Source organism: Lolium rigidum, chromosome 7 (genome assembly GCF_022539505.1).
Source record: "Lolium rigidum isolate FL_2022 chromosome 7, APGP_CSIRO_Lrig_0.1, whole genome shotgun sequence".
NCBI classification, from domain to species: domain Eukaryota; kingdom Viridiplantae; phylum Streptophyta; class Magnoliopsida; order Poales; family Poaceae; genus Lolium; species Lolium rigidum.
In genome coordinates, this window is record NC_061514.1 from 62441424 (window position 1) to 62465717 (window position 24294).

Below are 24294 nucleotides of genomic sequence, written 5' to 3' on the forward strand. Positions count from 1 at the left end.
CAAGAGCTTAAACATGAGCACAACAATTGCCAAGTATCACATTATCCAAGACATTTTACCAATTACTACATGTAGCATTTTTCAATTCGAACCATATAACAATTTAACGAAGAGGAAACTTCGCCATGAATATTATGAGCTAAGAACACATGTGTTCATACGAACCAGCGGAGCGTGTCTCTCTCCCACACAAGGATGAACTTATTCAGAGAACTAAGATAACAAAACAAAAATAAAAGCACACACATACGCTCCAAGTAAAGTACATAAGATGTGACCGAATAAAAATATAGTTTCAAGAGAAGGAACCTGATACTTTGTCGATGAAGAAGGGGATGCCTTGGGCATCCCCAAGCTTAGATGCTTGAGTCTTCTTGAAATATGCAGGGATGAACCACCGGGGCATCCCCAAGCTTAGACTTTTCATTCTTCTTGATCGTAGTATATCATCCTCCTCTCTTGATCCTTGAAAACTTCCTTCACACCAAACTTCAAGCAAACTCATTAGAGGGTTAGTGCATAATCAAAAATTCACATGTTCAGAGGTGACACAAACATTCTTTTCACTTCTGGACATTGCATAAAGCTACCGGACATTAATGGATCAAAGAAATAAATCCAACATAGCAAAAGAGGCAATGCGAAATAAAAGGCAGAATCTGTCAAAAACAGAACAGTCCGTAAAGACGAATTTAAAGCTGGCACCAGACTTGCTCAAATGGAAAAACTCAAAACTAATGAAAGTTGCGTACATATCTTTGGATCACGCTCGTAAATTGGCAGATTTTTTCGAATTTTCTACAGAGAACTGTGCCCAGATTCGTGACAGACAGCAATGCTGTTTCTGCGCAGCGATCCCAAATATAACATCAACTTTAACATAGAAACTTTACTTGGCACAACAAAACACAAAACTAAGATAAGGAGAGGTTGCTATAGTAGTAAACAACTTACAAAACACAAATATAAAACAAAGTACTGTAGTAAAAAAACACATGGGTTATCTCCCAAGAAGTTCTTTCTTTATAGCCATTAAGATGGGCTCAGCAGTTTTAATGATGCACTCGCAAGAAATAGAAGTTGAAGCAAAAGAGAGCATCAAAAGGCAAATTCAAAACACATTTAAGTCTAACATGTTTCCTATGCATATGAATCTTGTAAATAAACAAGTTCATGAAGAGCAAAGTAACAAGCATAGGAAGATAAAACAAGTGTAGCTTAAAAAATTTCAGCACATAGAGAGGCATTTTAGTAACATGAAAATTTCTACAACCATATTTTCCTCTCTCATAATAACTTTCAGTAGCATCATGAGCAAACTCAACAATATAACTATCACATAAAGCATTCTTATCATGAGTCTCATGCATAAAATTATTACTCTCCACATAAGCATAATCAATTTTATTAGTTGTAGTGGGAGCAAATTCAACAAAGTAGCTATCAAATATAGGAGGTATATTGTAATCATAATCAAATTTATCCTCCATAATAGGTGGTAACAAAAGACTACTATCATTATAATCATCATAAATGGGAGGCAAAGTATCATCAAAGTAAATTTTCTCCTCAATGCTTGGGGGACTAAAAATATCATGCTCATCAAAGCCAGCTTCCCCAAGCTTAGAATTTTCCATAGCATTAGCAACAATAGTGTTCAAAGCATTCATATTAATATGATCCATGGGTTTTTTAATTTTCGCATCAAACCATCCATGTCTTAAATCAGGAAATAGAATAAAAAGGTCATTGTTGTCCATTATGCCTCACTAGTGTAAACAAGAAACCAAATGTAGCAATTGCAGAGTCTAAAGGAAATAGCTTCGAGCACACACACAATGGCGCCGTAAAAGCATCAGTACTCGGAACCGAAGTATGAGTGCCTTTTACCTTTCCTCCCCGCAACGGCGCTGTAAAAGTGCTTGGCGCGTAGTTGACGAGGGAGGAAAAGTGCTTAGTTGCCGGGCTTGCCAATGTGTGAGTGCCATTTACCTTCCCTCCCCGGCAACGGCGCCAGAAAAGTGCTTGATGTCTACGGGTGCTTCTATTCTTGTAGACAGTGTTGGGCCTCCAAGATCAGAGGTTTGTAGAACAGTAGCAAGTTTCCCTTAAGTGGATTACCCAAGGTTTATCGAACTCAGGGAGGAAGAGGTCAAAGATATCCCTCTCATGCAACCCCGCAACCACAAAGCAAGAAGTCTCTTGTGTCCCCAACACACCTAATAGGTGCACTAGTTCGGCGAAGAGATAGTGAAATACAGGTGGTATGAATATATATGAGCAAGTAGCAACGGTGCCGTGAAAATAGCTTGCTGGCGTGTAGTTGATGGTGGTAGTATTGCAAGCAGTAGTAACGCAAGTAAAACAAGAAACAAACAACGATAGCAGTATTTAGGAACAAGGCCTAGGGATTACACTTTCACTAGTGGACACTCTCAACATTGATCACATAACAGAATAGATAAATGCATACTCTACACTCTTGTTGGATGATGAACACATTGCGTAGGATTACACGAACCCTCAATGCCGGAGTTAACAAGCTCCACAATTAATGTTCATATTTTAGTAACCTTATAGTGTAAGATAGATCAAAAGACTAAACCAAGTACTAACATAGCATGCACACTCGTCACCTTCATGCATATGTAGGAGGAATAGATCACATCAATATTATCATAGCAATAGTTAACTTCGCAATCTACAAGAGATCATGATCATAGCATAAACCAAGTACTAACACGGTGCACACACTGTCACCTTTACACACGTGCAGGAGGAAATAAACTACTTTAATAACATTGCTAGAGTAGCACATAGATAAATTGTGATACAAACTCATATGAATCTCAATCATGTAAGGCAGCTCATGAGATTATTGTATTGAAGTACATAGGAGAGAGATGAACCACATAGCTACCGTACAGCCCCGAGCCTCGATGGAGAACTACTCCCTCTTCATGGGAGCAAGCAGCGTTGATGAAGATGGCGGTGGAGATGGCAGCGGTGTTGATGGAGAAGCCTTCCGGGGCACTTCCCCGTCCGGCAGGGTGCCGGAACAGAGAATCCTGTCCCCGCATCTTGGCTTCGCGATGGCGGCGGCTCCGGAAGGTTTCGCGTACCGTGGCTTCCTCCGTAAGGGTTTTCGATGCGGGGGCTTTATATAGGCGAAAGGGCAGCGGCTCGGAGGGGCACCAGGGTGCCCTCACCACCGGTGGCGCGGCCAGTGCCCTGGCCCGCGCCCAAGTGTGGTGTGGGGCCCCCCGGCCCATCTCCGGCCCCTCTCCGGTGATCCGGAAGCTTCCGGGAAAAATAGGAACCCGGGAGGTGATTTCGTCCGATTCCGAGAATATTTCGTTACTAGGATTTCGAAACCAAAAACAAGAAGAAACATGAACCGGCACTTCGGCATCTTGTTAATAGGTTAGTTCCAGAAAATGCACGAATATGACATAAAATGTGCATAAAACATGTAGGTATCATCAATAAAGTGGCATGGAACATAAGAAATTATCGATACGTTGGAGACGTATCACTAATCAAGAGTAAACAGTCAACAAAATGTAGAACACCTAGGCAAAAAAAATGTTCAAACTGAACTATCAGGAAAACATTTTCCTCCAGGTTATACCTGTTGCTACTTGCAAATACATCAAATATATCTGGTAAGTGCATCTATGCAAATCTTGTAATATTTTTGAAATAAATATGTTCCTAAATCTGAAAAAGGAAGAAAGTAAAGTGTGTATTACACATAATAGCCTCACACCGAATGAGATGAAAAGAGAGTCGCATCCTCCTTCGGAGAATTGAAAGACTATGAAAGAAACTCAATAATTAGGCAAAAGACAAAGAAATGGGAAATGACCTTTTGCTTCCTCTTCTTAGAATTAGGTTTTTGCTTCTTCATCACAACCCGTGTAGAAGAATTGAAAACGAATTAGAACTTTTAGCTTCAATTTAAATCCTGTACCAAGTGAATTCACATAGTGCGTTGACTACAAGAATGTCAACTATCGCTACCTTGCAGCCCAAACATAACAATCTACAAGCCAATGGGACTTATGTATCTAGTCATTGTAGCTAGACAATACAAACCGAAGGGAAGGAAATAACGTAACAAATGGAGCTCGCAGCGATAATTGTTACGTGACAACCCGCATCAGCTTAGCTATCATGCACATACCATATTATAGTGGAAAACTCAAGAAAATAAATTATGTCAAAGAGAAAAGATACACAGTGGATATAGCGCTACTATAAATGGCACGAGTGCTAAAAGGCTCATGTATAATGTTGGAAGGAAGCAAAAGGACATAATTCTACTATAGGTATTCTGCATCTAGCCTTCATGGTCCGTAGCACATACCTTCATGGTTATGACCTTCTTCCTTGCTTGAAGCAATATTAGCATCCACTAATGTCCCCTCGACGTCCTGTTCTAACCCAATGTTTGTCATTGTTTTTCTTTTAAACATCTCCCCAAGGTGTGAAACATGGAATGGCTCCATTTCCGTGTCGCAGCCCTTTCAATGGAAATGTCATACACATCTCTAGGCTTCGGCTGCTTCATTACGACGGACCAACCTGGGTTATGTTCATCTTCCACATAGAACACTTGATCTGCCTGGTTAGGGAAAATAAAAGGCTCGTGCTCAATTTTATCTCCTTTGTGTATCAGACGTGAGAAGTTGACAAGTGTGAAACCGTACTTGTCTTTCTCGTATTCCTTCTTCGTAAAATACATCAACCCATTCACATTTAAACAACACCACCGAAAATTGCCCAGTAATAGTTCATCTCAATAATATCAATTATCCTCCCATAGTACGTCACGTCACGTAAAACTGAATTTGCATTCCCTCGTTGTAGAATATCGAGATGTTTTTGCAGCTACCATGACTCCACTATTCGTGTTTTTTTATCCAAGCGTTTAGGCCTAAAACGAAAGCCTCGGGAGTTGAAAGCACGATATCTTCTTGCTCGCATGAACTGGGCCCGGGCCAGCCATCTAATATCATTTTTAATACTATTGATGCCATTTTCCTCCTCCAATTTCTTGATCCGCATATTTAGAAGCATATTGGAAATCAATGTAGTGGTACATGTAGAGCATGCAGAATATGGCACTTAGAAGCATATTGGAAATAAATGTAGTGGTACATGTAGAGCATGCGTAATATGGCACTTACATGAGCTCGGAACCATTCGTGGAACTTCTCATTCCGGGGTCCTCTCGATAGTATCTAGGTTTACATTGCGTCTGTGCGTGATCTCATCAGCATGAGCTCTGCAGAGTAATTTGCAAAAAATGTCTAATTAGGTAGGAAAAGCTACTTATTAATAATCTAGAAGCTAAAGGATTACCTAAGGTATGAGTTCACATCAGAACAATTGAACAATACATATCTGTGAGCTTGTACTTTATCTAGACCCCTTAAAACAAAATTCCCGGACTTTCCAAGTGGGTTTCCAGCATGAGGAAATAAAGTTGATCTTCGTGTAACGTCACAATGCCCAACCAACTCCTCACTATCATCGTTCCGTGAAGTCAAGTTATGTTTGGTCTCAAAACCAACAATATATCTTGAACAGAATGTCATGCACTCATCTGCCAAATATGCTTCAGCTATAGATCCTTCGGGATGAGCTTTATTGCGAACATTTGATTTCAGCTTACCTAGGTACCTACATAAACAAAAAAAACAAAAGGAAGAAATTAGTTAAATAATATTTTTCTACACGTATAGCAAATGCATCCCCATTATGAGAAGCTAGCATACCTTTCCGTAAACCACATCGAACGGTAGCAAACTGGACCACCTATTTTTGCCTCAGTTGCTAGATGAATAACCAAATGCACCATAACAGTAAAAAATCCTGGCGGGAATATCATTTCCATACGACATAACGTCATTATAATTCTCTCCTCCAATTTCTCGAGATCTTCAATATAAAGAACTTTTGCACTCACTTCTCTAAAATATCCGAATAGATCAAACAGCACAGAAGTAACATTATCTGGGAGTATATATCGTAGAGCAAGTGGCAGAAGTTGTTGGATTAGAATATGACAGTCATGACTTTTAAGACCCAAAATTTTCTTGAAGCATCAATGGACAGGAGCAATATCTCCTTTTATGACTTGGTCAAATTGATTGAAGGTGTTGGCTTCTCGGGGATTGATTACCTCTACTACAGGAAGAAATACCCTCGCGGCAAGGGCCATCTAGTACACATCGATAACGACACTCATGTGAGGAAAATGATAACTGAGCACAATAAGGAGAAGAGGGTACAGTTGTACGTGTATAAGGAGATGGCCAACATTGATGTTGCTCCATCGGAACCTCAGGGTGAGGATGATGGACCCATTACAAGCTTTGAGGAGGAGGATGCCTTCCCTGAACGAGCAACACAAACTAGGACGAGCAAGTCACAAAGTAATTACAAACTTAAGCTCAACTACTACTTTGTTTCTGTAGAGTTTAGCTTGCAGTCTATTTTCATGTTTAGCCTAGATCACTTTTGTATCTATACTTGTAATTAACGGGTAAATGTTGTATGAATTAATTGCAGCAATGGTGCGTAAATCAAAAAGATTTAATGTGGTTCAGAGCCGTGCTCGCACGCCAATGGAGACTTCGCCAATAGTGAGCAATCTCTGGTCATCACGTGAGCTGCTTGAGACACATGAATTGGAAGATAACGAGGATCATCTTACTGAGCGAGATGACAATCTCGATAATGGTATGATACTAATTAAGTTAGCTTCCACTTAATTAACCCGCCTAGCTCTGTATACATTTATCCATTTTTTCTAATTAATCTGAATGCACACAATCACACCCGAGAATGGAATTTGTCATCATAGATTCATGCTCTTGATCAATTCATTAGTAGGCTAACTTTCCTTACTTGTTCGATGCTTTTGACGTACTTAGGGTGATTTGTTTCCTTATTTAATTAATACTAATGTAAACCAAAATGCCAGGTGATGGTAAAGCTTTTGACAAACGTGGAGTACATTCCCTGCCAGCTGTTTGGAACATGCCAGATGGCGCACGCATAGTTGTAAAATGTAATAATCTTGGCCAGCCTATTGGGGACGAAGGTGGAGTCCTAGGGAAGTTTATTGGCACAATAGCTAGACTTGGGGGCTATTGTCCACTTGACAAAAAGGATTGGCGTAATGTCAAGAAGGATGGTGGGGCTGACACAATACTTCAGTGTGTACAGGTATTCCAATATAACACGAGAAGAAAAATAGAGTTATATTATCTACCATACTATTTTACTTCCCTACGTGTGCTCTAGTATAAATACAATGGTGACCTAGCTGATTACATTTATTCATTATTTCTTAAAATCCAGACAAAGTTCTTGTATCCTGCTAAATGTGATAAGTGGATATTAAAAACTATCGGACGAGATTGGAGAAAATTCAAGGCTGGTCTTAAGAAAGAATTCTTTAATGCAAAGAAAAAAAGAAAAGCTCTGTATAAGCTTTGTCCAGAATATGTGGACAGCGACCAATGGCGTGAACTTGTCAACTATTGGAAATCCAAAAAAGGAAGGGTAAGCTTTCGATCATTTTTTAGTGGACTGTGTGGTGTTGTTAAGTACTGCATTGTCATAATGTTTTTATCTTAACGAAGCGGCTAGTGAGAAGAACAAAATTAGTCGAGCATCTGTGAAAACATCTCATACAGCTGGTACAAAGAGTTATGCTCGTTGGGCTGAGGACCTTGTGAGTAATCTTGTTTTTTACATGTCATACATCTGGGACAATGCCTTGCCAATTACGCCTAAGGGACACACTACTTACAAGTTAAACTGGATAGTGCCGTTTCTAGCTTTTACTGCCAATTCTTTGCTAAACTCAAGAAAATATTCTGAGCCGTGATCAATCTAATTGTATTGACTTTAGAACTTTTTGTATCCATGTATATTAGTTAGATTTGAACATATGTCAGATCTCAGCCATTCTTCTCAATTGATCAATATGAACAGACTTATATTCCGTATCTTTAATGATGTAATAGTTTTCCCCATCACTTTTAATATTTTTCTACTTGTTTTGCAGCGACAAGAAGATCCTGAAAAGAAACAACCACATAGAGCGAAGGTTTATTTAGCGACTCATAAAAAAAAAGATGAAGAAAGAAATAAACATGTGGTCGGAAATTCAATTGGGCTCCCGGGTGCGTATGCTCCCTATACCAAAAAATTATATTTCGAGTTGTCGAAAAATTTGACAAAAAATTCTATGTGTACATCTCCATAATATATGAGCATTCGTCAAGTTTCATGAAAAATTAATATTTTTGTGGTCTATGTAAAAAAGAGAAAATTTATCTTGTAAAAAACATTATTTTTAGCACTGAGTTTTGTCTTTTTACACACGTCACATGACAAGTCTATTTTTTATGAAACAACTTTGTGAGCGTGTAGCACGTGAAGATGTACGTGCGAATTTTTCGTTCCAATTTTTTTGAAATTCAAAATTTGTGTAAGATGAATTTCAAAATAAAGGGATCATATGCTCCCATGTTCCAAAAAGGCTAATATAAGTTAAATTATTGCACAATATCAAGTTAACATTGAATCTAATAAGTAGCGTATGCCTTTGCCTTATTATTCTTTTACAGGCTGACTTGGCTGACTTGGAAAAGCTAATACATAATGAACCAGAGCTAGCACAGAGTGACCATGGAAAAGTTGCATGGAAAGGTGATGCCTTACATACAATTTTGGGGGAAGAAAATCCTGGACAAGTGCATGGCATGGGTTTGCTTCGAGTGCCTAACCAAGTTTATGGTCGGTTTGTTACCACCCGATTTTGGCCAAATCAGGAGGTGTGCCGTAAGCGAAGATGGGCTTTGAAGATTACACGTGGAGCGTCTTTGAAGCGGCTCACGCTAAGAGTTTGGGCTAACTGCCCATGTATCTGTAACATATTAGATCGCATTGTAATTTAGAATTAAGAGATAGAGTCTGGCCCGTGCACGGTTAGGTGCACGCCTCAATTAGAAAGTCCCTTGGACTATAAATATGTATCTAGGGTTATCGGAAAAGGAGGACAATCATCGTTCAACCAACACAAATCAGGCGCATCGCCACCCCTTTCTTCGAGGGTTTCTCCCGGGTAAGCACCATGCTGCCTAGATCGCATCTAGCGATCTAGGCAAGATACGTTTATTCGTCAACCTTGTACCGCTTCGTGCTGAAGCCTTGTTGATGGCGAGCAGTACTATTTATCCTTAGGTGTTTAGGGGCTTGCATTGATGCTTTCACGTGCATATCTCGCGTGGCGATGCCGTCCCTCGACACCTAGCTGCCCTTACGTCTATCCATACGTAAGGGCAGCATCTTGCTTATTCGTTACTTAGTAGATCCGATCCGTTATAGTTGCTCCTTGCTCCGCAAGGATTAGTTTAATATCTGCATAGTTAGGCCTTACGCTGGGGTCGGAGGATCCGGTAGTGCGCTAGATGTTGTTCACCGTCCCTGCGAGGGATGTTCCGGGAATCGACGTTATGTTGGTTTTTAGGCCTCTGATACGTCTCCGACGTATCGATAATTTCTTATGTTCCATGCCACTTTATTGATGATACCTACATGTTTTATGCACATTTTATGTCATATTCGTGCATTTTCTGGAACTAACCTATTAACAAGATGCCGAAGTGCCGTTCCTGTTTTCTCGCTGTTTTTGGTTTCGGAAATCCTAGTAACGAAATATTCTCGGAATTGGACGAAATCAACGCCCGAGGTTCCTATTTTTCCCGAAGCTTCCAGATCACCGAAGAGGGGCCAGAGATGGGCCAGGGGGGCCCCACACCACACCTGGGCGCGGGCCCAGGCCTGGCCGCGCCACCTGGTGGTGAGGGCACCCTGGTGCCCCTCCGAGGCTGCCCTTTCGCCTATTTAAAGCCCCTGCATCGAAAACCCTTACAGAGGAAGCCACGGTACGCGAAACCTTCCAGAGCCGCCGCCATCGCGAAGCCAAGATCTGGGGGACAGGAGTCTCTGTTCCGGCACCCTGCCGGAGCAGGGGAAGTGCCCCCGGAAGGCTTCTCCATCGACACCGCTGCCATCTCCACCGCCATCTTCATCACCGCCGTCGCTCCCATGAGGAGGGAGTAGTTCTCCATCGAGGCTCGGGGCTGTACCGGTAGCTATGTGGTTCATATCTCTCCTATGTACTTCAATACAATAATCTCATGAGCTGCCTTACATGATTGAGATTCATACGAGTTTGTATCACAATTTATCTATGTGCTACTCTAGCAATGTTATTAAAGTAGTTTTATTCCTCCCCGCACGTGTGTAAAGGTGACAAGGTGTGCACCGTGTTAGTACTTGGTTTATGCTATGATCATGATCTCTTGTAGATTGCGAAGTTAACTATTGCTATGATAATATTGATGTGATCTATTCCTCCTACATATGCATGAAGGTGACAAGTGTGCATGCTATGTTAGTACTTGGTTTAGTCTTTTGATCTATCTTACACTATAAGGTTACTAAAATATGAACATTAATTGTGGAGCTTGTTAACTCCGGCATTGAGGGTTCGTGTAATCCTACGCAATGTGTTCATCATCCAACAAGAGTGTAGAGTATGCATTTATCTATTCCGTTATGTGATCAATGTTGAGAGTGTCCACTAGTGAAAGTGTAATCCCTAGGCCTTGTTCCTAAATATCTGCTATCGCTGTTTGTTTACCTGTTTTACCGCGTAACTACTCGTTGCAATACTACCACCATCAACTACACGCCAGCAAGCTATTTTCCGGCACCGTTGCTACTCGCTCATATTTATTCATACCACCCGTATTTCACTATCTCTTCGCCGAACTAGTGCACCTATTAGGTGTGTTGGGGACACAAGAGACTTCTTGCTTTGTGGTTGCGGGGTTGCATGAGAGGGATATCTTTGACCTCTTCCTCCCTGAGTTCGATAAACCTTGGGTAATCCACTTAAGGGAAACTTGCTGCTGTTCTACAAACCTCTGCTCTTGGAGGCCCAACACTGTCTATAAGAATAGAAGCACCCGTAGACATCAAGCACTTTTCTGGCGCCGTTGCCGGGGAAGAAAGGTAAAAGGCACTCATACTTCGGTTCCAGGTAACAGTACTTTTCTGGCGCCATTGTGTGTGTACTCGAAGCTATTTCCTTTAGACTCTGCAATTGCGACATTTGGTTTCTTGTTTACACTAGTTAGGCATAATGAACAACAATGACCTTTTTATTCTATTTCCTGATTTAAGACATGGATGGTTTGATGCAAAAATTAAAAAACCCATGGAACATATTAATATGAATTCTTTGAACACTATTGTTGCTAATGCTATGGAAAATTCTAAGCTTGGGGAAGCTGGTTTTGATGAGCATGATATTTTTAGTCCCCCAAGCATTGAGGAGAAAATTTACTTTGATGATACTTTGCCTCCCATTTATGATGACTATAATGATAGTAGTCTTTTGTTACCACCTGTTATGGAGGATAAATTTGATTATGATTACAATATACCTCCTATATTTGATAGCTACTTTCTTGAATTTGCTCCCACTACAATTAATAAGAATGACTATGCTTATGTTGGGAGTAGTAATTATTTTATGCATGAGACTCATGATAAGAATGCTTTATGTGATAGTTATAATGTTGAGTTTGCTCATGTTGCTACTGAAAGTTATTATGAGAGAGGAAAATATGGTTGTAAACATTTTCATGTTACTAAAACACCTCTCTATGTGCTGAAATTTTTGAAGCTACACTTGTTTTATCTTCCTATGCTTGTTACTTTGCTCTTCATGAACTTGTTTATTTACAAGATTCCTATGCATAGGAAGCATGTTAGACTTAAATGTGTTTTGAATTTGCCTCTTGATGCTCTCTTTTGCTTCAACTTCTATTTCTTGCGAGTGCATCATTAAAACTGCTGAGCCCATCTTAATGGCTATAAAAAAGAACTTCTTGGGAGATAACCCATGTGTTTTTTTTACTACAGTACTTTGTTTTATATTTGTGTCTTGGAAGTTGTTTACTACTGTAGCAACCTCTCCTTATCATGTTTTTGTGCCAAGTAAAGTTTCTATGTTAAAGTTGATGTTATATTTGGGATCGCTGCGCAGAAACAGCATTGCTGTCTGTCACGAATCTGGGCACAGGCTTCTGTGGAAAATTCGAAAAAATCTGCCAATTTACGAGCGTGATCCTCAGATATGTACGCAACTTTCATTAGTTTTGAGTTTTTCCATTTGAGCAAGTCTGGTGCCATCTTAAAATTCGTCTTTACGGACTGTTCTGTTTTTGACAGATTCTGCCTTTTATTTCGCATTGCCTCTTTTGCTATGTTGGATTCATTTCTTTGATCCATTAATGTCCAGTAGCTTTATGCAATGTCCAGAAGTGAAAAGAATGTTTGTGTCACCTCTGAACATGTGAATTTTTGATTATGCACTAACCCTCTAATGAGTTTGCTTGAAGTTTGATGTGAATGAAGTTTTCAAGGGTCAAGAGAGGAGTATGATATACTATGATCAAGAGGAGTGAAAGCTCTAAGCTTGGGGATGCCCCCGTGGTTCACCCCTGCATATTCTAAGAAGACTCAAGCGTCTAAGCTTGGGGATGCCCAAGGCATCCCCTTCTTCATCGACAAAGTATCAGGTTCTTTCTCCTGAAACTATATTTTTATTCAGTCACATCTTATGTACTTTACTTGGAGCGTCTGTGTGCTTTTATTTTTATTTTTGTTTTGTTATCTTAGTTCTCTGAATAAGTTCATCCTTGTGTGGGAGAGAGACACGCTCCGCTGGTTCGTATGAACACATGTGTTCTTAGCTCATACTATTCATGGCGAAGTTTCCTCTTCGTTAAATTGTTATATGGTTGGAATTGGAAAATGCTACATGTAGTAATTGGTAAAATGTCTTGGATAATGTGATACTTGGCAATTGTTGTGCTCATGTTTAAGCTCTTGCATCATATACTTTGCACCTATTAATGAAGAAATACATAGAGCTTGCTAAAATTTGGTTTGCATATTTGGTCTCTCTAAAGTCTAGATAATTTCTAGTATTGAGTTTTGAACAACAAGGAAGACGGTGTAAAGTCTTATAATGTTTACAATATGTCTTTTATGTGAGTTTTGCTGCACCGGTTCATCCTTGTGTTTGTTCCAAATAAACCTTGCTAGCCTAAACCTTGTATCGAGAGGGAATACTTCTCATGCATCCAAAATCCTTGAGCCAACCACTATGCCATTTGTGTCCACCATACCTACCTACTACATGGTATTTTCACGCCATTCCAAAGTAAATTGCTTGAGTGCTATCTTTAACAATTCAAAAGTTATTACCTCTTATTTGTGTCAATGTTTTATAGCTCATGAGGAAGTATGTGGTGTTTATCTTTCAATCTTGTTGGGCAACTTTCACCAATGGACTAGTGACTTCATCCGCTTATCCAATAATTTTGCTAAAAGAGTCGGCAATGGGATTCCCAGTCCCAAATTAATTAACAAAAATAGACACTCCTCCATGGTATGTGATTGTTGGACGGCACCCGAAGGATTCGGTTAGCCATGGCTTGAGAAAGCAAAGGTGGGGAGGAGTGTCATCATAATAAAACTAAAATAAAAAGGCACTCCTTCATGGTATGAGATTGTTGTCAGGCACCCGAGGATTCGGTTAGCCATGGTTTGTGAAAGAAAGGTTGGAAGGAGTGCCACCCAAAAATAAAATAAAATGGGAGCCGCTCTTTGAAGGTTTGTCTGGCAAGGGGGTTAGAGTGCCCACTACCATTTGTTGACAACAACAAACACCTCTCAAAACTTTACTTTTATACTCTCTTGATGTTTTCAAAATAAAAGCTCTAGCACAAATATAGCAATCGATGCTTTCCTCTTTGAAGGACCTTTCTTTTACTTTTATTGTTGAGTCAGTTCACCTATCTTTCTCCACCTCAAGAAGCAAACACTTGTGTGAACTGTGCATTGATTCTTACATACTTGCTTATTGCATTTGTTATATTACTCTATGTTGACAATTATCCATGAGATATACATGTTATAAGTTGAAAGCAACCGCTGAAGCTTAATCTTCTATTGTGTTGCTTCAATGCCTCTACTTTGAATTATTGCTTTATGAGTTAACTCTTATGCAAGACTTATTGATGCATGTCTTGAAAGTGATATTCATGAAAAGTCATTGCTTTATGATTCAGTTGTTTACTCATGTCATTACCATTGTTTTGATCGCTGCATTCATTACATATGTTTACAATATGATCAAGGTTATGATGGCATGTCACTTAAGAAATTATCTTTGTTATCATTTTACCTGCTCGGGACGAGCAGAACTAAGTTGGGGATGATGATACGTCTCCGACGTATCGATAATTTCTTATGTTCCATGCCACTTTATTGATGATACCTACATGTTTTATGCACATTTTATGTCATATTCGTGCATTTTCTGGAACTAACCTATTAACAAGATGCCGAAGTGCCAGTTCCCGTTTTCTGTCGTTTTTGGTTTCGAAATCCTAGTAACGAAATATTCTCGAATTGGACGAAATCAACGCCCAGGTTCCTATTTTTCCCGGAAGCTTCCAGATCACCGAAGAGGGGCCAGAGATGGGCCAGGGGGGCCCCACACCACACCTGGGCGCGGGCCCAGGCCTGGCCGCGCCACCTGGTGGTGAGGGCACCCTGGTGCCCCTCCGAGGCTGCCCTTTCGCCTATTTAAAGCCCCCGCATCGAAAACCCTTACGGAGGAAGCCACGGTACGCGAAACCTTCCGGAGCCGCCGCCATCGCGAAGCCAAGATCCGGGGGACAGGAGTCTCTGTTCCGGCACCCGCCGGAGCGGGGAAGTGCCCCGGAAGGCTTCTCCATCGACACCGCTGCCATCTCCACCACCATCTTCATCACCGCTGCTGCTCCCATGAGGAGGGAGTAGTTCTCCATCGAGGCTCGGGGCTGTACCGGTAGCTATGTGGTTCTTATCTCTCCTATGTACTTCAATACAATAATCTCATGAGCTGCCTTACATGATTGAGATTCATACGAGTTTGTATCACAATTTATCTATGTGCTACTCTAGCAATGTTATTAAAGTAGTTTTATTCCTCCTGCACGTGTGTAAAGGTGACAGTGTGTGCACCGTGTTAGTACTTGGTTTATGCTATGATCATGATCTCTTGTAGATTGCGAAGTTAACTATTGCTATGATAATATTGATGTGATCTATTCCTCCTACATATGCATGAAGGTGACAGTGTGCATGCTATGTTAGTACTTGGTTTAGTCTTTTGATCTATCTTACACTATAAGGTTACTAAAATATGAACATCAATTGTGGAGCTTGTTAACTCCGGCATTGAGGGTTCGTGTAATCCTACGCAATGTGTTCATCATCCAACAAGAGTGTAGAGTATGCATTTATCTATTCTGTTATGTGATCAATGTTGAGAGTGTCCACTAGTGAAAGTGTAATCCCTAGGCCTTGTTCCTAAATACTGCTATCGCTTGTTTGTTTACTCGTTTTATCGCGTAACTATCTGCTAGCAATACTACCACCATCAACTACACGCCATCAAGCTATTTTCCGGCACCGTTGCTACCGCTCATATTTATTCATACCACTCGTATTTCACTATCTCTTCGCCGAACTAGTGCACCTATTAGGTGTGTTGGGGACACAAGAGACTTCTTGCTTTGTGGTTACGAGGTTGCATGAGAGGGATATCTTTGACCTCTTCCTCCCCGAGTTCGATAAACCTTGGGTAATCCACTTAAGGGAAACTTGCTGCTGTTCTACAAACCTCTGCTCTTGGAGGCCCAACACTGTCTACAAGAATAGAAGCACCCGTAGACATCAGCCTCTCGTAGGGGTGGTTTGCATCATCTTCCGTAGCTGCTAGGCCCGATCACACGTAGGACGTTCCGGTTATGCGGTGAAAACCCTAAACTGTCGTGGATCGTTTTAGCTTTGTCCCGATCAAGCAGGGATCCCCATGCCATTGTAAATCCAACGTGAAACATGGGGCGATCGGCTCCTTGAGCCGATCCACATGGAAACCCGAGAGCCGATAGGGCTCGTATTTAATGTTTACGTGTTCTACCATGCAGGAACAATCGAAGCACTAACACCTTCCTGATCGGGTCTAGGTCAGGTGGCACGCCCTAGCAACCGCCAGGACGTTGGCCAGAAGATTGGCGGGACGACGCGAGGTGCCAGGGATCCACTAAGCGGCCCTGGGAGCTTCCCGGCTCTTCGTGTTGCTCAGCCATTGCCCGTCGGTGGGTTTTGGAGGGTAACACATTCTGGCACGCCCGGTGGGACAACCTTCTGCAACATCCACGTCAACATCGGCATCCGAGATGGCGGAGGAACAGATCACATACGAGGATCTTCCTCCTGATCATAAGAAGAAGTACGATGAGCTGAAGGCCATCGTTGAAGCCGAACTCATCGGCTCCTTTGAGAAGACCCGTTCGCACGGTATCAGGTTCAAAGGATTCACGCCACAAGGCGTCCTCGAAGGGGTAGATCTGTCTCTCCCTTTAGATGAACGTACCAGAGCCCTGCGACAGGAAATCAACTACGTGGTGGCCCATTCACTGCATCGGCACTCTGAGAGCCTGGTGAACACTTTGGAGCGCGTTGCGCTCCGTGTGGTGCAAGAGATCATGGAGCGTCGGTACTCCCCTTCAGGACCTGTTCTAGAGACTCACCGGGGAGAGATGCAACTCCACACCAGACCACCATTGCCGTACGCTATGGCAGCTCCACAGCAACAAGGTTCACCGGCATACGTTGTCCACAAAGTTGGAGGTGATCCGGGCGACTATCAGCTTCTTACATGACCCGCCCAAGGAAATCCCGCACGGATACGTGTGCACGTTTGTGCCGGACTGCAACAACCGGACGCGAGGCGATCCAGGCTCCGCCGGGAGGGATTGCCGGAGCGAGGAGCCATTGTTCCGGCAGGAGGAACGGACCGCAGCAGCGGGGAGTTTGGGAGCGGAAGCTGAGAAACGGCGTGGCTAGCCAAATATACCACCGCACCGAGTCCGAGAAAGCTCAGCTGCCACCACCTCCATCGCAGATCAGATCAGCGCAGTCCTAAGAGATCAGTTCGGCATCTTGCCGAAGAAGAAGATAATCGGCTATTCCAAGCCGTACCCCAATGAGTTCAACCTGATCCCACTACCGCCTAAGTACCGGCTTCGGACTTCAACAAATTCGGTGGGTCGAAGGGTCAAGCTCCATCGAGCACGTGAGCCGATACTTGGCCCGACTTGGGCATGGTTTCAAGCATCGGATCAGCTACGGGTGAGGTTCTTCTCGCAATCCCTCACCGGTCCAGCGTTTGGATGGTACACCTCGTTGCAGCCAAATTCAAGTGCAATCATGGAAGCAGCTGGAGGAACTCGTTTCACACCCAATACCATTCGAAGCTACCGAAGCTGGTATTGCCGAACTAGCACAGAGTTCGGCGAGAGCGAGAGAGACAGCTCTCGAGTACATCCAACGTTTCGAACCGTCAAGAACCGATGCTATTCGGCTCATTTAATCGAGAAAGAGGCGGCCGAGCTGGCCGTGGCAGAGCCTTGCAGCGTCATTCAAAGATCCGACGTTCCAAGTGGAGTACAACTCGTTGACGCACCTGGTCGATGAGGCTGACCTTATATGAACAGCGCCATCCGGAATCGTACCAGGACAAGTTCAAACGCGCGATCAGCCCGGTCAATACCGATGAAGATGAAGATTCCGCGGAAGATCGTGAAGTAGCGGTAGCCGAATGGACTCGGACGCCATGCACTCGTGTCCCGCAAATGGGTGAATCCACCAGGGCCTCCAAGAGGGTTGGACTTTGACGTGACCAAAACCGAACGGATCTTCGATCCGCTACCGAAAGAGAAACAGCTTGAAGCTACCCGAAGGCCACAAGATCCCTACGGCGCAGAGATGAACAAAAGGCCATACCGCAAATGGCATCATACGTTCACGCACGCCACCAACGATCTGCAAAGTATTGCGCGCACAAATTCAGATGGCGATAGAATCAGGCCGATTAACTTTCGGACAGCTTGCCATGAAGGTAGACATGCGTCCGTTTCCGGACGTCAACATGGTGGACCTAAGCCACTCCATAAGAGAGCCGGTGTTCTCTTTCGATGTCAATATGGCAGGGTTTGTGATCCGCCATGGCGTGGACAAAGCAGAGAGCAGCCACTCTCGTGGCAAAGATAAAAAGGAGGCCGTTCCATGCGACCGGCCCCAAGACGACGATAGACGGTACCTAACCGAGGAGGAGGTGAGAAGCATACGGTATCAACGCCCATTATCAGTGCATCTCCTCAACAAATATGAGCAGCAGTATGACCGACGTCGACGCTACGATGAAGACGATGAGAAATATCGTCGGTCGGATGCGGAAAGCAGGAGGTATCGTCAGTATGATGGAAGCAACGATGGGTACGAACGTCACGCCAGAGGGAGGTCAAAGGAGCAAGATGACATGGATAGGCACTGGGACTGTCCTTTCTTCAAACATTGCTGGGACTCAGGAATGAGCCGATTGCCAACAATCGAGAACTGCCCGTAATGCAAACAAGCAAAGGAAAAGGACAAGTGAAGTTTCGCGTGTTCGAGCGTCCTAGGACCTCTCCCACCTCGGAATAAACGAGCCGAGTCATCTCAAGAAGAAGACTTTGAGGAGTCGATGGAGAAGAAGATAGGTATCACCGACCAAGGTGGTGCCCCGATGGACTCAGCCATTCTCGAAGCGTAGGGTGCAACGGCCGCGAAACCCGGAAGAAGCCGAGGCATGCGCACCTGTACACGTTGAGAAGAGCACGGCCCGATCTGGCCGTGAAAATCCAGCAAACATTGGAGACAAAAGCGCGCCCACCAAAGAAAGTATGGCGCCCAAAACAGGCGAAAGCCGATGCACAGGCATCGGCTGATGCCGATGCACAGGCATCGGCTGACACAAACATGGTGTCCGTGGTCCTGACAGAGTAGCACGTCCAAGACATTGGACATACGTGGCAAGGCCGATCCCGGCGATCGGCCCTCAAAAAAATGAAAAGCAAAGGATCTTATCTCCAACACGTCACGTAGCTACAGTGGAAGTCCAAGAAGTTGCAAACCATCGTCAAGCATTGCAACGAAAAAGGAGGCCGATTCTGGCAATCGGCCAAAACTATCCTCAACATACTTTGGCTGTGTTCAACATTGATCCAACAGATGCCTGAAGAGCCGATGCCATCAATTACTTGACAGAATCGGCTCGGGGGGCACATAGATGGATGAGACACGAGGATACGAAGCTGAGCATAGATGGATGAGACACGAGGATACGAAGCTGAGGATGCATGCCAAATGCCCAGCAGCTCAAGGTTTAAAAATGGAAAATCCAAAAAATTTGAGCACAGCCGATGCGTAGACATCGACTTAAGGATTAAAAGCCGATGCACGGCCATCGACTCAAGGGGTACAGACTGTTTTAAGACGCCTGATGAAGTAGTTTTCGAGTTACTATTTGGTGACTCAGGTCTTCTCTGCGAGGACCTCCAACTTCGTTTGCAAGTCTTCAAGTGTAGCGGTGCTGGCAGAAGCGTCAGTTTGGGCGCCCGGAAATGCCATTTTTCTCGTGGAATTCTAGGCTGCATCATTGAACCGAAGGAGATCGGGGGGGCATACACAGAGAAGATACAAGGCGTACAAGACCACGAAAATGTACCCAGGTGAGCCGATTCAGGGATCCATCGGTTGATAAAAAATCGAGAATGCAAAAAAATCTTCAGCACAGCCGATGCTTGGACATCGACTCTAGTATGATTACACAAAATCTACCGGCTGCGTGTTTAAGACGACAATTTCGACCAATTCAGTTGTGAGGTCTTCTGCTTCCTTGAAGGAGTGAACAATGAGCTGAGTTTGGTGCCTGGATATTCTCTTCGAGGACTTCCAACCCTTTGTGCCGTTTCAGTAGTACTGTCAGGAGCATCAGTTAAGCTGTTGGTGTTTCGTCTACAACATCGGTTTTCAGCGGAGGGAAGGTGATCAATGGGGGCAAGTTTGGCTGGTTCTGCATAGTGACTGCCTCAAATTACCTGCAAAGCCCTTTGTTCGATCTGCGCATCCTCACCACCTGGCTCGCCTTGACTGAGGCTCGGGGGGCAGCTGATCTGATGGATGTTCTGTTTTAGAAGCCGATTGGGATATCATCGGCTGATCCTTCGCCGCAACTTTCTTCAAGCAAATGATGAATTCTTGAAGATTACCATGTCTTAAAGTTGTCAGTTGAGGAGTGGAAGGATGGGTTACGTAGGACCGATGCGTTAACATCGGCTCATTAAAAATCAGTTGAGGGAGAATCGGCTAAACCAATTTGAGGAAAATCGACAAAGTCAAATTGGGGGAAATTCTTCATTGATAAATCAGATTTCTTACATGGAAGAGCTGGTTGCCCTCAAAAGGAGGAATCTATCCATCTTCATTGATTAAAAAGGGGATTCCTTACAAGGAAGAGCTGATTGCTCAAACGGAAGGGGAACAGATTGCTACTGCTAGTCTTATACTAGTAAATCCCTACTCTAAGGGATGTTGCCGTCTTCGTCGTCGCTGGGGTAGCGGCCCTCATCGCTACTGTCGACGACTCCTCGTCGTCGCCATCGTGACCTTCAGCGGAGGCCTCTTCCTCATCATCATCATCCTCCTCATTGGACCAGGCCCATCCACGAATGCGTTTTGGCGGCGGTTCCTCGGAGGGGTTGTCATCCTCTGGTTCCTTCTTCGTGTCGGAGGAGGCGTCTTCGTCTTCGTCGTCCTCTTCTTCTTCTTCTTCCTCTTTGGTGGAGGAAGTGAATTTACCCCGGAAGAGAGGGTCGTTGCTCGCCGCTCTCCGCCTCTAGTTCTCCGTCGATCAAGAACCGAAGATCATCTTCCCCGTCGACCGGGGGCATGTCACCATCCGACCAGACGAGGTCTTCGGGTCGGCCTTCAGGCACGAAGTCGAAGTCAAATTCTTGCTCATCCCAATGCTCGGGAGCGCGCCGGTTGTATGCTTCCATCTGATTGACCTCCGGCTCTCCTTCGCTTGAGGAAGAGGATTGGGAAGAGGAAGGAGAAGGCATGGCTACAAAGAAGGAGGGTTTTTTGGCTGACGGCTGGTTTGGAGCAAGGGGATGAGGAGGAGAACTGTTCGATGTGGCCAAATAAAAGGGGGAATATATGGTTTAATGCCTAAGCAGCTTTCCGAGGACGTGGTGCCAGAATCACAAATCGTGCGTAGAAGTTGAGAGGGCAAGACGTCATCATGAAGCTTACTGCGACGGTTCTGCTCTGCCACGACATGACCCTTCGAAGAAAGCAGATGGTTTTGCAATTATCATTATCAAAACCAGGGGGGCATGTGTTACCACCCGATTTTGGCCAAATCAGGAGGTGTGCCGTAAGCGAAGATGGGCTTTGAAGATTACACGTGGAGCGTCTTTAAAGCGGCTCACGCTAAGAGTTTGGGCTAACTGCCCATGTATCTGTAACATATTAGATCGCATTGTAATTTAGAATTAAGAGATAGAGTCTGGCCCGTGCACGGTTAGGTGCACGCCTCAATTAGAAAGTCCCTTGGACTATAAATATGTATCTAGGGTTATCTGAAAAGGAGGACAATCATCGTTCAACCAACACAAATCAGGCGCATCGCCACCCCTTTCTTCGAGGGTTTCTCCTGGTAGCACCATGCTGCCTAGATCGCATCTAGCGATCTAGGCAAGATACGTTTATTCCAACCTTGTACCGCTCGTGCTCGAAGCCTTGTTGATGGCGAGCAAGATTATTTATCCTTAGGTGTTTAGGGGCTTGCATTGATGCTTTCACGTGCATATCTGCGTGGCGATGCCGTCCCTCGACACTCTAGCTGCCCTTACGTCTATCCGCACGTAAGGACAGCATCTTGCTTATTCGTTACTTAGTAGATCCGATCCGTTATAGTTGCTCCTTCCTCCGCAAGGATTAGTTTAATATCTGCATAGTTAGGCCTTACGCTGGGGTCGGAGGATCCGGTAGTGCGCTAGATGTTGTTCACCGTCCCTGCGAGGGATGTTCCGGGAATCGACGTTATGTTGGTTTTTAGGCCACTCGTAGGGGTGGTTTGCATCATCTTCCGTAGCTGCTAGGGAAACCTGAGAGCCGATAGGGCTCGTATTTAATGTTTACGTGTCTACCATGCAGGAACAATCGAAGCACTAACACCTTCCTGATCGGGTCTAGGTTAGGTGGCACGCCCTAGCAACCGCCAGGACGTTGGCCAGAAGATTTGCGGGACGACGCGAGGTGCCAGGGATCCACTAAGCGGCCCTGGGAGCTTCCCGGCTCTTCGTGTTGCTCAGCCATTGCCCGTCGGTGGGTTTTGGAGGGTAACACGGTTACCACGCTATCTCAAGAACATCAATATGACTACAACAAACGGGTCATCACATGCCGGAGAGAGTGATGTTATGGAGGAAATAGCAAAGCTCAAGCGGCGTATAGAAGAGCAGGACCAACGCATAGAAGAGCAAGACCAAATTATTGAAGGATTTAGAAACCAGGATGAAGTATGTGGTCTTATAAAAATTGCAATGCTAATTTTATTTTTGTACATTCACATAAATAAATAATGTACTGAAACTACTTTTTGATTCTTTAGGCCAATTTCCGCCAAGGCAATGATGAATCTCAGCTGGAAGTACCACAAAATAGAAGAAAGGTATTTGCTAATGTACCAGGCATGTGTTAGTTTTCTTTTGAATTCTCTTCCTTAATATTGCACTTTTGTAGAGAGTTCATGCTAGTGGACCTGAGCAAGTACGCTTAGTGAGCAGACCAAAATATACAATAAAGGTACATTTATTACTACAATCTATGGTGGACCTGAGAAAGTATGCTTAGTGAGCAACTTATTTTATTAACTTTCTCATTGTATGGAAGCATCATCCTGACTGCGAGGGTAGCAATGAATTCTCATATCAAGGACAATCATCACTAACACCTCCTTTTCCTGAAGAAGGGGAGGTAAAGATTATTCGCTGACAAATCTACTTGGTTATCTATTAAGAAATCATGATATCTAATGTTTGTGGAATTAAAAGAATGCATTGTCAACTTCAGCTTCTCGAATCTCAACATTACAACCTTTTTATTTTTATTTCTTCGCAGATGAGAAAGAGCGGTGAGAATCTGGATGAAAATTCGAGAAGAGTGCACAAACAAATGACTCAAAACAAGACTCCAAGCCATATGTCCTCAAAGAAGAGATGTCGTCCTTCGGAAGAGGTAAATGAACAGTATGTTCATGTTGCATCCATGTCTCAGGTTATTTGTCTTTTTCTTATTAATGGTGGCTTTGATCCTACTGTAGATTCGTAATGCAGTAATTTTGAAATCTTCAATATATCCAAATAAAAGGCATGTGGCATATGCAACTATTTTGGACAGTAATTCAAAAACATTAGTTGGTGGTGTTGAGCTGGGCCGACAATTTACACATGTGCAAATTGATGAACCTATTAGCGAAGATGAGCGCTTGGTAAGATAAAGGGAGAAGTGTCTGACAATCGGTGATGCTTTTTTCCTCTGGAGTAACAATTGCTTGGCCTTCAGCATGTGTATGTTCCTTCAAGAGTTTTGTTGTTATAATATTTTGATATATTTTTATTTTCATATATAACTGTAACTTTCTTTCCAGATTGAGAAGTTCAGTGGATGACTTGAGAGTTGAAATTGATGCGTTGTCTAACCATGGAGTGAAGATGGAAAATATGTAGGATTGGTCTGAGAAATATCGAACGGCGATTGGAGCAGCCATGATTGGTGTTTTTGCATAGTCACGATGATATTAAGTATTTCATGTATTATAGGTTAGCTTAGTATGTTGAGAAATGTAGTAGTTTTTCTTAAATATGCATCGTCTATGTGTTCATTGTTATGAATGCTATGAAGTGACATGAAACACGTTGGTTTTATCTCCATAATGCAGTTCATATGCACGTGTTGCTCATTGTATGTATGATCCTTTTGTTATTACACAGGATGGTATATGCTTGTCATTTTCACACACAAGTTTAACGAAATAATTTATCAATAAAATGCGAAAGTAAGGAATTCTAAACAAGCACCATATAAGGAAAACCAATGCATATTAAACATTGTGACTAACCGTGAGGTGTTACTACAACTAGATAAACATGTTACTAAGTATGGGACAAACAAGAATAGCTATGT

The 24294-nt window shown here is 43.2% G+C and overlaps 2 protein-coding genes and 1 long non-coding RNA gene across 3 annotated transcripts; all 3 read left to right on the top strand.

Annotated features, from left to right (window-relative positions):
- The first annotated feature begins 6079 nt into the window (after positions 1-6079).
- LOC124671442 lies at positions 6080-7072 on the top strand. The gene is made up of 3 exons (XM_047207812.1): positions 6080-6443; positions 6580-6653; positions 6995-7072. The coding sequence occupies exons 1-3, from the start codon at positions 6080-6082 to the stop codon at positions 7070-7072; spliced, it is 516 nt and encodes a 171-aa protein (XP_047063768.1).
- A 612-nt stretch (positions 7073-7684) lies between these two features.
- Positions 7685-8763, top strand: LOC124671791. Its single transcript, XR_006992691.1, has 3 exons — positions 7685-7750; positions 8087-8179; positions 8652-8763. It is a non-coding gene; the product is annotated as an uncharacterized LOC124671791 (long non-coding RNA).
- Positions 8764-22461: 13698 nt separating this feature from the next.
- LOC124671443 lies at positions 22462-23538 on the top strand. Its single transcript, XM_047207813.1, has 7 exons — positions 22462-22628; positions 22721-22780; positions 22852-22914; positions 23002-23085; positions 23230-23346; positions 23432-23478; positions 23526-23538. The coding sequence occupies exons 1-7, from the start codon at positions 22485-22487 to the stop codon at positions 23536-23538; spliced, it is 528 nt and encodes a 175-aa protein (XP_047063769.1). The 5' UTR covers positions 22462-22484.
- Positions 23539-24294: the final 756 nt, after the last annotated feature.

What these genes read in the sequence shown, in the direction of transcription:
- LOC124671442 (XM_047207812.1), top strand. Translation starts at nt 6,080, where the DNA reads ATGACTTTTAAGACCCAAAATTTTCTTGAAGCATCAATGGACAGGAGC. An exon ending in TAGGACGAGCAAGTCACAAA is followed by an intron (nt 6,444 to 6,579) that starts GTAATTACAAAC and finishes AATTAATTGCAG; the next exon opens with CAATGGTGCGTAAATCAAAA. An exon ending in CAATGGAGACTTCGCCAATA is followed by an intron (nt 6,654 to 6,994) that starts GTGAGCAATCTC and finishes CCAAAATGCCAG; the next exon opens with GTGATGGTAAAGCTTTTGAC.
- LOC124671443 (XM_047207813.1), top strand. Translation starts at nt 22,485, where the DNA reads ATGACTACAACAAACGGGTCATCACATGCCGGAGAGAGTGATGTTATG. An exon ending in TACCACAAAATAGAAGAAAG is followed by an intron (nt 22,781 to 22,851) that starts GTATTTGCTAAT and finishes GCACTTTTGTAG; the next exon opens with AGAGTTCATGCTAGTGGACC. An exon ending in CTTTTCCTGAAGAAGGGGAG is followed by an intron (nt 23,086 to 23,229) that starts GTAAAGATTATT and finishes ATTTCTTCGCAG; the next exon opens with ATGAGAAAGAGCGGTGAGAA.